Here is a 14,449-nt window from a genome sequence, read left to right on the forward strand (position 1 = left end):
GTCCCGTCCGCTCCCCGCTGGTCCAGGCGTGCCCTGCCACCTCGTGCTCCCGAAGTCTGCTGGCCCGGCCCCCTCCAGCGCTCCGTGCCCTCCTGGCCGCCAGCCGGCACGCCCTACGCGTTCTCCGTCCGTGCCACCTCGGTTCGACTCGGCTGTCTCCCCGCTCTCCAGAGGGCGCCATGAGGACCCTGCCCCGAGCTCCGTCCTCTCCACTGATGCTACCCCTACTGCTTGGCCTCCTGCTGCTCCTGCCGTCCTCGGGAGACACCGCCGTCATCACTGGGGTAAGAAGCGCCTGCTGCCCTACACCTGCCCCGGCCCCACCCTACCGCGCTCCACCCCTGCGGGCAGGGAGCTGGTAACACCTAGAACCCTGGGCTTGGGGTGGGGGTACAAGGATCTGCAGGCAGTCCAGCCGTCGGTCAAATTCAATTGCCAAAGGAAAGCTGTCTCCTAACCCGTCTATCCCGCCGCCGTCCGGGTGTCCGCGGGTGCCGGGACTGGATCCGGGCGATTCGTGGCAGTTTGGGGGCGCGGGGCTTCAAAAGGACGGGGATGAGACAAGAACAAGGGAGAAAGGTGTGTACCCCTGTCTTTGGTTTCGACATTGCGCGGAGTCTGCTCCGAGAGGGACCCTGGTGAGTCCTCGGGCTTGACCCCTGCCGCTGTCTGATACCCACAGCAGGGAAGCCACCCCTTTCCTCCTGCCCCCAGAGTTTCCCAACCTCTCTCTCAGTTCTGGTTGCTCCAGTTTTCCTCCCCATTTCCCCCATTATTTTTGCTCCTTATTCATGACCTCCTCCCCACCCCCAACTAAAAATGCAGAAATCCACTCTCCAACCTGAGTCTCAGCAGCAGCAGCGAAACGGGCTGTTGGGACTTTGTTCTGCTCTCAATGTGCAGCGTTTGTGTACATTTCTCTGCGGGTACCGCTCTTCTCTCTGAGGTTAGCTTTGAAAATGTTTTCCATTACCAAGTCTTGATAAATTAACGTGAAAACAAGACACTTCGGCTCCTAATTCTTGGGTTTCTTTTTTTTTTTTCCGGCGGTTTTGCTTAACTGATTCTTAATTTTTTTTAAGTCAGAATTTCACAAACACCGAATAAAAGGAGTATTTCCATATACAAAACAGAGCAGATAATAAGAACTTTACGTGAAACCGCAAGTCTCTATTCCATTACTTAGTTCTTCAGCGAAATTATGGAGTAATGTTTTCTTCTTCCCTTCCCTACCTCCCCAAAAAAGGCCAAACCCATAAATATTGTTTAAACTTAGAAAAAATGATAGAACTCCTCTTTTTTTTTTCTTGAAAGGGAAAAACTAGTGGAACTTTTTTCCTCCAGTGTTGTGTCAAATATTTTGATCTCACTGGAAAAATTTAAGTAACAAAATACCATCACAGAGTTTAAATTTAATAGTACAATCTATTTTCCATTTACAAAACCATAGTCCTCAAAATTTTCATCTCAGTTAATAAATTGTTTTCTACACCTGTTAAAAAAAACTCAAGTAATTAAAATCACTCATTTCACTCATCAGAATAGTTTGTGTTTTTGAAATGTTTATGACGGGAGCATGATATGTACCTTGAAAATCAGATGCTTTCATATCCAAGTGATTAAATTTTTTTTCCAATGGCTCTGTATTTACAATATTTCAAAAAGAAGATCCTCTACAGTAATTACTTGCTTGTTAATAAAAATGTGCCCCTGACTCCCTTTCAGCCAGAAAATTACTCTGTCAATGTTAGTTAAGTTTATGAAGTTTTGTACCCTTTTGGATCTTAAGAGCTCGAGAGGTGTTACTACTTAATTTTAACTGTATCACAGAAACTTTTAAAACCTGAGCAAAAGATACTGTTGCAGTATCAGTAGATACAGTGTTCCGGAAGACTTAATATACTTTTAAGCTTATACTTCTGGGACATTCTATTTATTCCAACTCTCTTACAGTGTGTCATTTGAATGAATGTCAGTGGGTCAAAAACAGAAGACATTAGAGATTGTAAGAACCAACATATTCATCTTTATAAATATATGTTCCATAAAGCAAAGCATTGTCATTTTTATAAGATGAATGATTTTCATACTTTGTTCTACATTTTAGAGCAATTTTATTATCCTGGATTGTTGGGGTTTTTTAAAGTAGCACTGATAAGCAAAGGAGAATTTAGGTCTTTGTTTTCCTGATAGTAGAAGTCTGGATGAAAAGTGGAAAAGTTGGTCAGTTATCTGACAATGTTGTCTTCACAGTGTCAGTCATCCAAATTGTCAGTGGCATTTTTGTCTTTATTTGAATTTAATTTTGTTCTGCTGATGAAAGTTGATGAAACTTCAGGGATAAAGATTTAGCATATTTTTAAGCTATAGTCCTGATATTAAATGTTTTTATTTTAGATAGATATAATTAGAAAGTGATGTACCTTCATACAGATTTAAGATCTTTTTTGTATGGAAATGAATTTCTAAAAAAAAAAAAACAGTTGTACATACATGACATTAAACATCCAGATGAAAGGTTAAATATCAGTCAAATATTTGGATATTTTCATCATAACTCCAAACACCCAGATAATTGACAAAAGCTTCCATTTTCTCATATCTGTTTGGTTTTATACATCATAACCATCATAACCACTAGAACTTAAAAGTTGGTAATTCGAAGAACAAATCATTATAGCAATGTAATGTTTGCCTTTGTTTTGAGAAATATGGCTACTATATTGGCTGAGAAATTTGAAGAATTTTAGACATTTCAGGTAAATATATGCTATGATTTGAAATAAATTAGGGACTTAGCTATTACCTTAGTCCCATGTAGAAGTATAATATAAGATGAGCTCTTAATTTGAGGTCTATTACACATGTAAAAATATAATGTACATCTTTCATATGCTCTACTGTCAAAAGTGCATCTTTTAACATACTTTAGATTTACTGTAATATACTACTTTTCATATTTAATGGATGTGTTGAGATTCTTTCATGTCATTTTTGTTGTGTCTTAATTTAATTTTGTATTAGGATGATGCATCTGTAGGAATCGGTGTTTAAAATTCTATTTCAGAGTCAATTACATTTCGTTATCTGATGTATTAGATAGGGCAGGATGAAAGCACCCATTGGTTTTGCCATTGTATATAGCTCCTAGCTGAATGATTTTGGTAATTATATAAATAAAGATATTCTTCTAAACCAAAATCTTCCTACTTAAAATTTACAGACTTGGGCCAGTAATTATTTCTAATTAATAAAAGAAGAGTCTTGATATGGCCTCTATAAAGGTTATTTTATATGGAGAAATTGTAAATGTTAAAGGACTAAGATAATTACATACAAAAAGTCAAGTGGCATGAAATTGAGGAAAATGAGCACTTCTCAAGTTCATATTGGTGAATTTCTGGATGTCTAGCCTTTCACACTACTTTTATAGACTTTTAAAATCCTTTAAAACTCAGGCCTAAGATATTCTGCAGTTAAAAGTCATAAAATCTTGTTATTCAGTTTATAGTTGGTAATGGCCTTGTATGGTGTAAGAATAATACATATGGTAGTTCTTAATTTGAAAGGCAAGTCACCCATAAAATGCTAGAAATAGAAAGTTGATTTTACATCCTTACATTTGAGATTTTAATAAAAATAGAGACAGTGTTTAGTTCTTTTTGAAACAGTGTATCTGATTGAATATATGCTTATATAAGCAAATGTGTGTATATCTACATGCACATTCAACATTATATAGCATTTATATACATTATTTTACTTGATCCTCATAATAACCCTGTGAAATGGGTGCTATTATTATCCCAATTTTATAGTTGGGAAAACTGAGGCTGATAGAGATTAGTGACTTGACTAGGGTCACATAGCTAATAAGTATCAGAGGCAGGATTTGAATTACTACCTTTCTGACTTCCAAGCCCAGCACTCTATTCATTGTCACCTAGCTGCCTACTCATAAGTTATCACAAATCAAGAAGCATTTATTAAGCATTTACACACACCAGTCATTGCACTGCTCATACCATTTGATCCTATTATGCTTAGATATTTTTTTAAAGAGTAAAATGTCGGTGGTGGCTAGGTGGCCCAGTGAATTCAGCACCAGCTCTGGAGTCAGGAGGACCTGAGTTCAGATATGGCCTCAGACACTTAACACTTAACTAGCCACGTGACCTTGGGCAAGTCACTTAACCCCAATTTGCCCTCCAAAAAGCAAAAAAGAAAAGATTAAAATGTCCTTTGTATAATTGATTCTACTTATTTCTGACTTTCAGGCTTGTGACAAGGATCCCCAGTGTGGGGGTGGCATGTGCTGTGCTGTTAGTATTTGGATCAGAAGCCTCCGAATGTGTACACCGATGGGCAATGTGGGAGACAGCTGTCATCCATTGACTCGAAAAGTTAGTATTTGGGTACCATGGGTCTCATACATTGGTATAGTTGATGGGGCAATGAATAATGGCCATAAGATATGACCTGGGTAACATGACTCACAATTGGAGCTTGGAGAACAACATTGAAACTTGACATTTTTGGCAGTTCCACTCATGTATTGGTTCAGACCTAAAAGGGGGAATAAGGTAAATGACATATCCCTTGGAAGAAGGATTTCATGGGGATTCCAATTAAGCTTAGACCACGTATTTCATAGTTCAAGAGAAAAAATTAAAATAAAACAGAAATACATTTTGCTATATGTGAAATCACCCTAAAATTATACAGGGCAAAATTTAATCTAGGTACACAATCCATAGTTTACCTTGGTATATGTCTCTTTACAAAATTAAGTTTATCTAAGTACTGAAAAAAAGTTATTCATTTATTCATAGTGCCCAATCAAATGTGCTCTCATTTTTCTAGGTTATCACGGATGTTCATTATATCACTCAGTTTTAAAAACATCTTATTTTTTATTTTAATTTTGATTAACAGTTCATTTATTCTACCATTCAATGTAATGTATCAATGATACATGTTGATTTTACACCATAATCATTTCCCAATGATGCAAAGTAATGTATTAATATCTCCCCTTTCCTCCCCTTACAACAGAAAGGCAGTTAAACAACCACATCTCACATCATATGCATACCTGAAAATTTCCATCTCTGTGGAAATAAGTATATTGCATCATTTTTTTTTCCCTTTCTGGACCAAGATTGGTCATTATTTGGTCAGAGTTCAAATGTGTCTCGTTGCAGAAAGAGAAAGAAAATTGGTAGATGTCATTAAAAGAAGACACTATTTTCAAATTTTAAACTTGATCAAATATTTAAAAAAAAACAATTTGAATTGTGTTCAAAAAGGAAAGGAAAGCTTTTTCACATGTGGTTTAAGGTTTAAAACTGTAACACAGCCAAGCATTTTACCATCTTTCCTGTACTCCATGGTTACGGAGAAAAATTAATGTTGCTGCTCTTCAGAGGGAATTTTAATGTAATAAATTTTGACCAGTTGGCTTGTTTTTAGTTCTCTGGCCTTATATTAAATAATATAACTTGGGAGTTGTACATGAACAGCTGAACATGGATGGAGTTGGCTCTTTAGCTTTTCCATAGCTTCACTGAGATATGTTTCTTGTTATGGTTAAATAGTTCCTCCACACCCTTATGCCCCGCAAGCTTCATTGCCACTCTCTAATAGTTGGGTAAAAAGAGAGGAGATTCAAGTGTTAGTCATCTATTTCAATGTCAAACTAATGGAGGAAGGTCAAGGTTCTACTAACATCATTAGCATTTTGTTAGGGTAGTAATCAGCAGTATTGAAAATGAGTCATCATATGTAACTTTGTATCATTTGTTCAGATGAGAACAGTTTGGTTTAATTTTTAATTTTTATTTAAATAGTCTCTGAAAAATGTTCTGCTTTTTACATGGGTTATTATTATAAGCAAACTTTCAAATAGCCTTTACAAAATTTGCTGAGACATGATATCCAAACAATGAACTGAAAAGAGTTAGAAAAAAAAAACTGTCACAAATATTTTTGACTTAATGAAGACAAAAGAAAAAAGTCATGAAACAACAGTAAAAAAAATATTCTAAAAATTAAATTTAGTCAAACTGGTTTGTGAGAATTTTACTTTCGGAGGTGGTGGTTACAGTGTAATTCCTTAAGTGAGTCCCCTGGATCTTGGTTGTCCCAGGTTCTCCACCTGATTGGAATTGTATTTAGTTCTGGGTACCACATTTTAAAATACTCATTAATAGCCTGAGGAGTATATTGAGAGGAAAACAACCTGGATGGTGAAGGGCCTCAAATCATATCATGCAAGCATAAATTGAAGGAACTGGTAATGTTTAACAAGGAGAAGAAAAGACTTAGGGGGAGACATGACAACTCTCCTTGTGTTTTTAAGGGATAGTCACATGAAAAAAGGTTAGACTTGTCCAGCTTGACCCCACAAAGAAGAATTAGGTAGAATGAAAACAGCAGTAACTAGGACATGGCAATGGAGCATTGATCCTGAATGCTGATATTTAAAGGGAACTAGCAGTTCTGGAATTTCTAAAGCATTCAGAAACACCTGAGTTTACTGCCTCATTAGCAAAAATAGTTTCCTGTTTCAAGGAATTATCAGATGGAACATTTTCTTCCCTTACTTTGTCCTTAGGACTCAGCCAAGTTGGGGTCCACCCCAGCCTGACTGCACCTTGCTCTGTAATCCCATAGTGGACTCCCTAGTAGAAACACTACAGACTTATAGACTATGAGTGGAAGTTTCAGAGGGGTCATTTCTTCCCTCAGGACAATTCTCTACCATAACTCTCTCACACCCCTCAAATGTTTCTTGGTGGATGCCTTTCATTTGTCTTGCACAGGACATTTTCCAATGCTTTACTTCAGATGCCAGTAATGCTAATTATAACTCTGGAGGCAGATTTGGGTTTGAGGTTAGGGGAAAAAATGTGCTAACATTTTGAGCTCTCCAAATGAAGAATGGGCTATGTTGGGAGGTAGTAAGTCCCCAAGCCCACAATGGATGATTACCTACCAGGTGCATCATAGAGAATATCGTTCAGTTATTGGCTGCATTTGATGGCCTTCTGATTCTGAGATTTTTTTTATATATAAACATCTTTTCTCTATAAGCAGCAATACATCTTCTTGTTTTTCTGATAGTTCTAGTAACTAAGTGCATCGGATTTTTTTCATTATGAGTCTTATTTACAGTCAGATTAAAGTATGTTTAATGAAGTAAACCTATTATAACATGTAGCTAGGGTCTGCAAAGGAAGAAGGTAACTTATAAAGATCATTTGCCTTTAACAGATAAAGAAACAGAAATCCTGTAGTGTTGGAAACTGACTGACCTTAAAGAGCACTCAACTTATCAGAATAAAAATAATCACTAATCATTCTCAAACACTTTAATGCTTGTATAATGCTTGGCATGTCTGTGTGATCAAATTAGCTGAGTTAGATGTAGAACAGTGACTAGAGGCTGTGTAGTTCTCATTTTACAGATGAGGATCAGAAAGGTCATATAGGCAGTAAGTATTAGAACCAAGATTCAGACTCAGGTCATCTGATGCCAGGTCCATGATTCCTTCATTTGACCCTGAAAATTACCCTTTAAGGTAAGTGAAGTTCAGAGACCAAGTAACTTTCTTAGAGTAACAGAGGCAAGATTTCAGTCCAGTTTTCCTGACTCCAATCTAGCTCTTAAAATACATTCAAGTATACCATTAAAATGTTTTTGAAGGGTTGACTGGGAGAAGGAACAGACAAGGGATTTCATCATTAAAAAGAAGACATCTCTAAATGCCGATCTCCAAGGCTTCTGTCTGGAGCATAGTTTAAATGTCTTGTCCTCCAAGGACACACAGCCAGTATATGTCAGATACGGAATCTAAACCTGGGTCTGTCTGACTCTGAGGCCAACCCTGTATCCACCACACCACATTGTTTCCCTTAAGATTTTGTTGTTGTGTTGTTATTCAGTCATCCCATTCATGTCTGATTCTTTGTGACCCCATTTGGGTTAGGATTTTTTCTTGTTGTTTGTTTTTTGGCAAAGATACTGAAGGATTTAGTCATTTCCTTCTCCAGTTCATTTTAAAAATGAGGAAACTAAGGATAACAGGTTGAGTGACTTACCCAGGTTCACCTAGCTAGTATGTGTCTGTGGCAGGATTTGAACTCAGGTTTTCCCTGACTGAAGCCCTGGCACTCTATCCACCATACCCCCCTAGCTGCAACTCTTAAGATGAAATGTCCACAATTATCTAATGAAAAAAAATAGAGAGAGAAAATTCTGCTTTGATATGAAAGGTAAATTACATTTTTTTTAAATTGATGGATAGGTTGTCAGGAAACAGCTAAATGAAAGTTATAGTTATATAAATTTCAAACTTTCTGTTTTGCTTCAGTCATTGCTTTTAAAAAGATGGAATTAAGGGTCAGACTTAAAAGAATTGATATCCAGTAAAATTTGTATAAATTCTTTTCTTATTCCCTGAGACATGAGTTAATCACTAACATTTTCACATTTGACATTTATGTTGGAAGGCTAAAACTTTACAATTGGAATTTTCATTATAATCTCATATTTTGACAATTGGTATTAAAAGCAAAAAATGTCCACTAAGCTAAAAAGAATAGTGCATAGAATTTGATAGTCCTCATTCCCAGATGAGATTGTAACATTCTTGTAATGAATTCTATACAGGGATACCCAATTTAATGTCATTCTTTGGTTCTACAGAACTATCATGTTAAAGTGTGATTTTCTGACTTGCAAAAAAATGGTAATCACTTGTTTGCAAACTTCAGTCTACTGATAAAGACTACCAAGGTCCTTGCCACCTCTGATGCTGCAAATTATCCCCTGCTCCTGGATACTCTCTCTTCTCTAAGTTTTCATGATATTACTTTCTACTGGTCTCTACTCTCTGACCACTCCTTAACCTCTATTGCTGGCTCTCCATCCAGGTCATACATAACAATCCTAAGGTATCCTACAAGCCTCTTCCCTGGATTCTCCTCTCTCCTCTCTCTGTATTCTGTGGCTAGGTAATTCATCAGCTCTCATGGGTTCAGTTTTCTCTATAGAGATTATTCCCGTATCTGTGTATACAGGCCTAACTTCTCTCCTAAATTGTATCCTACAGGCATCTCACACTCAACACATCCAAAGCAGACCTAATTCTCTCCCCCCCCCCAATTCTCCCCTCTTACTAATTTTCCTATTAAAGTTAAGGGCACTCCTGTCATATCAGTAACCCAGGCCCACAGCCTCAATGCCATCCTCTATACTTCACTCACCTTCACCCCACATAGGAACAACAAAATTTCCTAGCAAGTAAGCTATCATCATAACACCTCTTCTGTGGGTCCCTTTCTCTCCAGTCACACAACCTTTCTACTGATTCAGGCCTTTATTGCCTTATACCTTGACTAATGCAATAACAATTGTTGCCTTGACTTGTCTATTTCCACTACAGCCCATGCTCCAATCAGCTGCCCAAGGGATTTTTCTAAAACACAGATTGTACCATGATGTTCCACCACTCAATAAACTCTAATGAGCCCCTATTGCCTCTAGGATCAAATCTAAAATCCTCCATTGTGCATTTCAAAGCCTTCACACGGTGACTCCTTCCTGTATTTCCAATCTTTTGCATTTCACTGTCCTGTATATATTTTATGATCCAGTGATAGTGGCCTAGTTGCCCCCTGGCCTATTCTTCAAATGTGACATTTCATCTTTCTTCTCCTCTTATTTCCAATAAATGTCCCACATGTTAGAATGCTTGCTTTTTTTCTTCACCTCCAATTCCTGTTCCATAAGATTCAGCTCAAATTAATATCTATAGATTTAAAAAGTTACATAAGAGATTAGCTCCTTTATACTTAGTTATGTGAAGGGGTTGAGTTTCAGTTTGAAAGTTTTGTATGCATAATGTTTTTCTGTATTATGCTTGACTTTCCAATTGGAAATTTTTCTTCCCTTGCAAGTATCACTTTTGAATTAGCTTCCATTATTTTTCCATTTATTAGCAGACACTTATTTAATGACTGCAGGGTACAGTGATAAGTTCTACAAAGCTCCAAAGATAAATAAGATATAATCTCTTCCTTCTGGGAGCTTTCATCAGTTAATGGAGAGAATGCATACACAAATAACCAGAATATTCCAAGAATCTGTGACTTCATTGGTGTAACCCCCTGAGTCTCAATAGACCACCCTTGTCAGTTGCTTGCTATACTATAAAAGAAAATGTGGGAAGTGCAAAAGATAAGTAATTAGAGGACTTCGCTTTTGTCTGACTTCAAAAAAAAATTTGGACCATGAGGTAAGACCAATAATCCAGTTTGAATGGACCTTAGTGGTATAGAATAATGAATTATAGAGCTGGAAAGGTAGATTGGAGGACAGTCATCGAGGGCCTCAAATGCCAGGTTAAGGAGTTTGAACTTTATTTGGCAAACAAAAAGGAGTACTGAAGATTTTTGAACAGTAGAGTCACGTGCCAAGACATAGAGATTGATGAATTAACTCAACAATCTATTTGCTATAGATCATATTCTGGAGAATATGGATTTTTCCCTTCTGTTGCTTTTCTGATTGGCCTAAATGGTTAGGCCAAAGTCTTTCCTGTTGCTGTGGATTCCCCCATGAAGGCCTCTCACTTTTCAAAGACTTGTTTTGATTAATATAGTAGTGGTAGGGGCTGGATCTATGATTTCATTAGTGCAGGGAACTTCCAAGTGAGGTAACTTCCTATATGAATACTGTACGAGTGGATACCTACTCTGCAGTTTAGTATCTTAGAGAGTTGCCTAGTACAAGAAGAGCTAAGTCATTTTCCTGGTATCACACAGCCAATATGAGTCAGTACCAAGACTAAACCCAAGGCTGCCTAGTTTTTTGACCACCTCTTAATATGCTATACACTGTCATTTGAGAATGGTTACATCTAGAGAACCTCACCAATCAATAAGGAATCCTTTCATTTGGACTTTATCTCAAACAATTTCTGTGACACTGGTGAACCCTTTAGGTAAATGTGTCTTCCTGTGAAACATTCCACTTGATTTCAGTAATTAGCAGATTGTTGAAAAAGTTATTTCCATAATTGAATCTTAGAAGGAATCTTGTACTGTTTTAATGTATGTGTGGGAGATAACTTACCTAAAGAGAGCCTTCAAGGCAATATCTTGTGCAACCAAGACAAATGCATTTATAAAAAAAATAATGAGCTGTAGGCACAGTGTGATCTTATATTCTCTATGCCTTCCAGTCAATCGTTTGACTGACATATGGCTTGCTACAGGAGACTCTAGCATTATACAGCGAGCAGACCACTAAGTATGGAGTCCAGAAGACCTAAATTTAAATCCAGCCTCAGATGCTTACTACTTGTGTGATCCCAGACAAGTCACTTACACTCTGTTTGCTGCAGTTTCTGCAATGGTAAAATGGGAATAATAACAGAACTTCTTTTCAGGGCCGTTGGGAAGATCAAATGGGATAATATTTGTGGAGCACTTGGCGCAATGCCTGGCACACAGTAGGTGCTATGTAAATGTTTATTCCCGTCCCTTTTCTCCCATTCATAAGATTAAGAGCATGAAAGAATTGTAGAGATCACTTAGTCAAAATTCTTCATTTTTAGAGATTAAAGAACCGATATCGACTTGCCCAAGGTTTCATGGTAAGTGACCAAGCAAGCATTTGAACCCAGGTCCTTTGTGTTTCCATTATGTCATGTTGCTTTCTTTAATACCTATTTAGTGGCTATCCCTGGGAACTCCCTTTGGTCATTGAGGATTTGGGACATATATTGGAATTAACTTCTGGACCCACCAAAATAAGGCAACCTGATCATCTATTTTTAAAATTTTTAAATTATGTGACAAAATCAGTTTGATCCTCTGGAGTCAGCTGTTGAAAAACCTTGCAAATTTGCCCAAACCCATGGGCTCAGGGTGTGCAGAAAAAGTCAGATATCAACAGAATATACAATGTCCAAAATAAAAATATACACCCAGGGCAGCTAGGTGGCACAGTGAATGGAGTACTGGTCCTGGAGTCAGGAGGACCTGAGTTCAAATCCAGTTCAGATACTTGACACACTTTATAGCTGTGTGACCTTGGACTAGTCACTTAACCCCAATTGCCTTGACTTTTCCTCTGCAAATATATATACACATACACCCATTTCCCCAACTTAGTACTCTTATAGTAGATGGGGGAAAGTTTCTCCATGGGGAAAAACAAAAACTAGCAGTGGTTGTGTGCCTGGTGGAGTTTTGGAACCTACCTGAAAGGATACTTGCAGAGGGAGGGGGCATGATCCCCTAGCCAACCACTGGGTCTTCTTGGTGTGCTAGTGTTCATTTAACCTTCAGTAATAAAAAGGTTAACCAGAAGTCCAGTCTGTTGCACATTTTTCTTCAGGGATTTCCCTCATAGCATTCATGTGAGAGAATCTTTTGTGACAAATCTCATTTGATGAATAAGGCATTTAATAAGAAAGTAGACTCCTATTGCACCTTTCTTCTAAACAGTTCATGAAGATGCACAGGTAACCTTGATGATGTTCATTTCTAAAAGTTTAAGTATTGAGACTGAAACAGAAGAGGAAACAAGAAGTTGGGGGCAGGGGCAATGGAGCTGAACTCAGGAAATAACGATCTGTCTCTGATGTTATCTACTAAGTACACCATGTGAGGAAACATGAAGATTAACTGAGTTTTGTCATTGTGGAAATGACATGGTTTTGGCATGTTGTTTTGGCAACTGTTGGCACAGATGGGTTTTATACCCTCAGTGGGTACAGAGAACTTCCCCCAAAAAGATTTTATAGAAATGAGAAAGCAGGAATTACGTATGGATTCATAGTTGTTAGTATTGTCTTGGTCACTTTTCTGTGCTAAAAGCCCCATCCTTGTTCTTTTCCTGTATCTTTCCCCCTGTTTTCCATGTCCCTTCTTGTTGAGGTCTCTTAAGATTGGATCCCTAAATGGCTTTAACTTTGGATCTCCCTTCAGCATAGATTTCTCCTGTATATATTCGGTTGCATCCAGCTGCTATTGCCACTTCCTTTCTCACACAATAAATTAGATACACAGATGGTAGAGAGTCCAAATGTGATGGCTCTGATGTCCTTAACGAGAAATTAAATTACATTATATTAGATCACTACAAAAATGCCAGTGGTATGTTTCCTATTGTATCTAGTTGTTATTCTAAAGCTACTGGTTTTAGAGTCAGGAAAACCTAGATTGAGATCCTTTCTCAGACACTATGTCACCCTGAGCATATCACCTAATTTCTCTGTACTTCAGTTTCCTTATCTGGAAAATGAAGGAATTGGACTCAATGGACTCTAAGGTCTCTTTGACCTCTAAATTTATGACCCTGTAGTCAGTCTTAGTTGAATATTCCCATCTGCCTTCATTATTTTATTCATCAATGCTGATGAACAAAAAAAAACTAGTAAGATAAATTTTGCATTGTGGTTGTAGAATTTTGTAAACAAATTTGTATACTAAACCAGTGTTATCCTTGGCTACTATATCTTTCCACTTATGAAGACAACTAAATATTTGCAGATTGTGCAAGTTCCTTAACTCATTAGGCCCCCCCTTTGTGGTGTTTGCTTTTTGTTAGTTAAACTTTTTAAGGAAATGGTAAATGATGATATCAACTTCTTTACTTTTGTCCATTTTCTGTTTTTTCAGTCACTGGTTTGTTTAAAATAAGTTAGGTTGGAACTGGTGTAGTTACATACATTGTCTTCCTTGCATCTTCTTTGACTCTTACTCTAAATTTCCCCAAACCCAAATACACACATACAACTGATTTTTAAATAATGTGAATAGTTTACAGTTATACATCTCTTTGGAGTTTACATAGCTCATTTAATTTTATTTTCACAACTCTGTAAGGTGATAGTACAAGTCTTATTCACATTTTAGAGAATAGGAAACTAAGCTTTAAAATGATAAAGTGACTTGACTCAAGTCACACATACGGGGGAGGAAGTGGAAGAAGAGAAGAAAGAGGAGGAGGAGGAGGAATAGCTAATATTTACATAGCTCTCAAAAGGTTTGCAAAGTACTTTACATGCATTGAAAGAGCAGAGGTGAGGACAAAGTTTTCTCCTGACTCCATATCCAGTGCTTTTTCAAGGATACCACATCCACCTACAATCTGGAAGCAGTTATTTCCTGCCTATTAACATTTAGTCAATTGTGTTTTAAAATATCCTTTAATGCTTATCTTATCCCACACCTTCTGACTTTTAAAATTTTTTTTTCAACTAGCAAAAATCTCCTTTCCATTTCCTCTTAACATGGAGATAAGGGGGGGATCTCTCTCTCTGTCTCTCTCTCTGTCTCTGTCTCTCTGTCTCTGTCTCTCTCTCTCTCTCTCTCTGTCTCTGTCTCTCTCTGTCTCTCTCTGTCTCTCTCTGTCTCTCTGTCTCTCTCTCTC

At 37.5% G+C, this 14,449-nt stretch overlaps 1 protein-coding gene across 1 annotated transcript in view; it reads left to right on the plus strand.

The window, feature by feature from the left end:
• Window positions 1-14,449, plus strand: part of PROK2 (prokineticin 2) — a 17,839-nt gene continuing 3,390 nt past the window's right edge. Inside the window, exons 1-2 of the mRNA XM_069084535.1 lie at window positions 1-284; window positions 4,278-4,403. Coding sequence (XP_068940636.1) covers window positions 180-284; window positions 4,278-4,403 — 231 coding nt within the window. The 5' untranslated portion in view covers window positions 1-179. The remainder of the gene's footprint in view (window positions 285-4,277; window positions 4,404-14,449) is intronic.

The sequence above is a fragment of the Petaurus breviceps genome, unplaced genomic scaffold (genome assembly GCF_028583685.1).
Source record: "Petaurus breviceps papuanus isolate PSGF00001 unplaced genomic scaffold, PetGlider_PUasm1.0 174, whole genome shotgun sequence".
Lineage (NCBI taxonomy): Eukaryota > Metazoa > Chordata > Mammalia > Diprotodontia > Petauridae > Petaurus > Petaurus breviceps.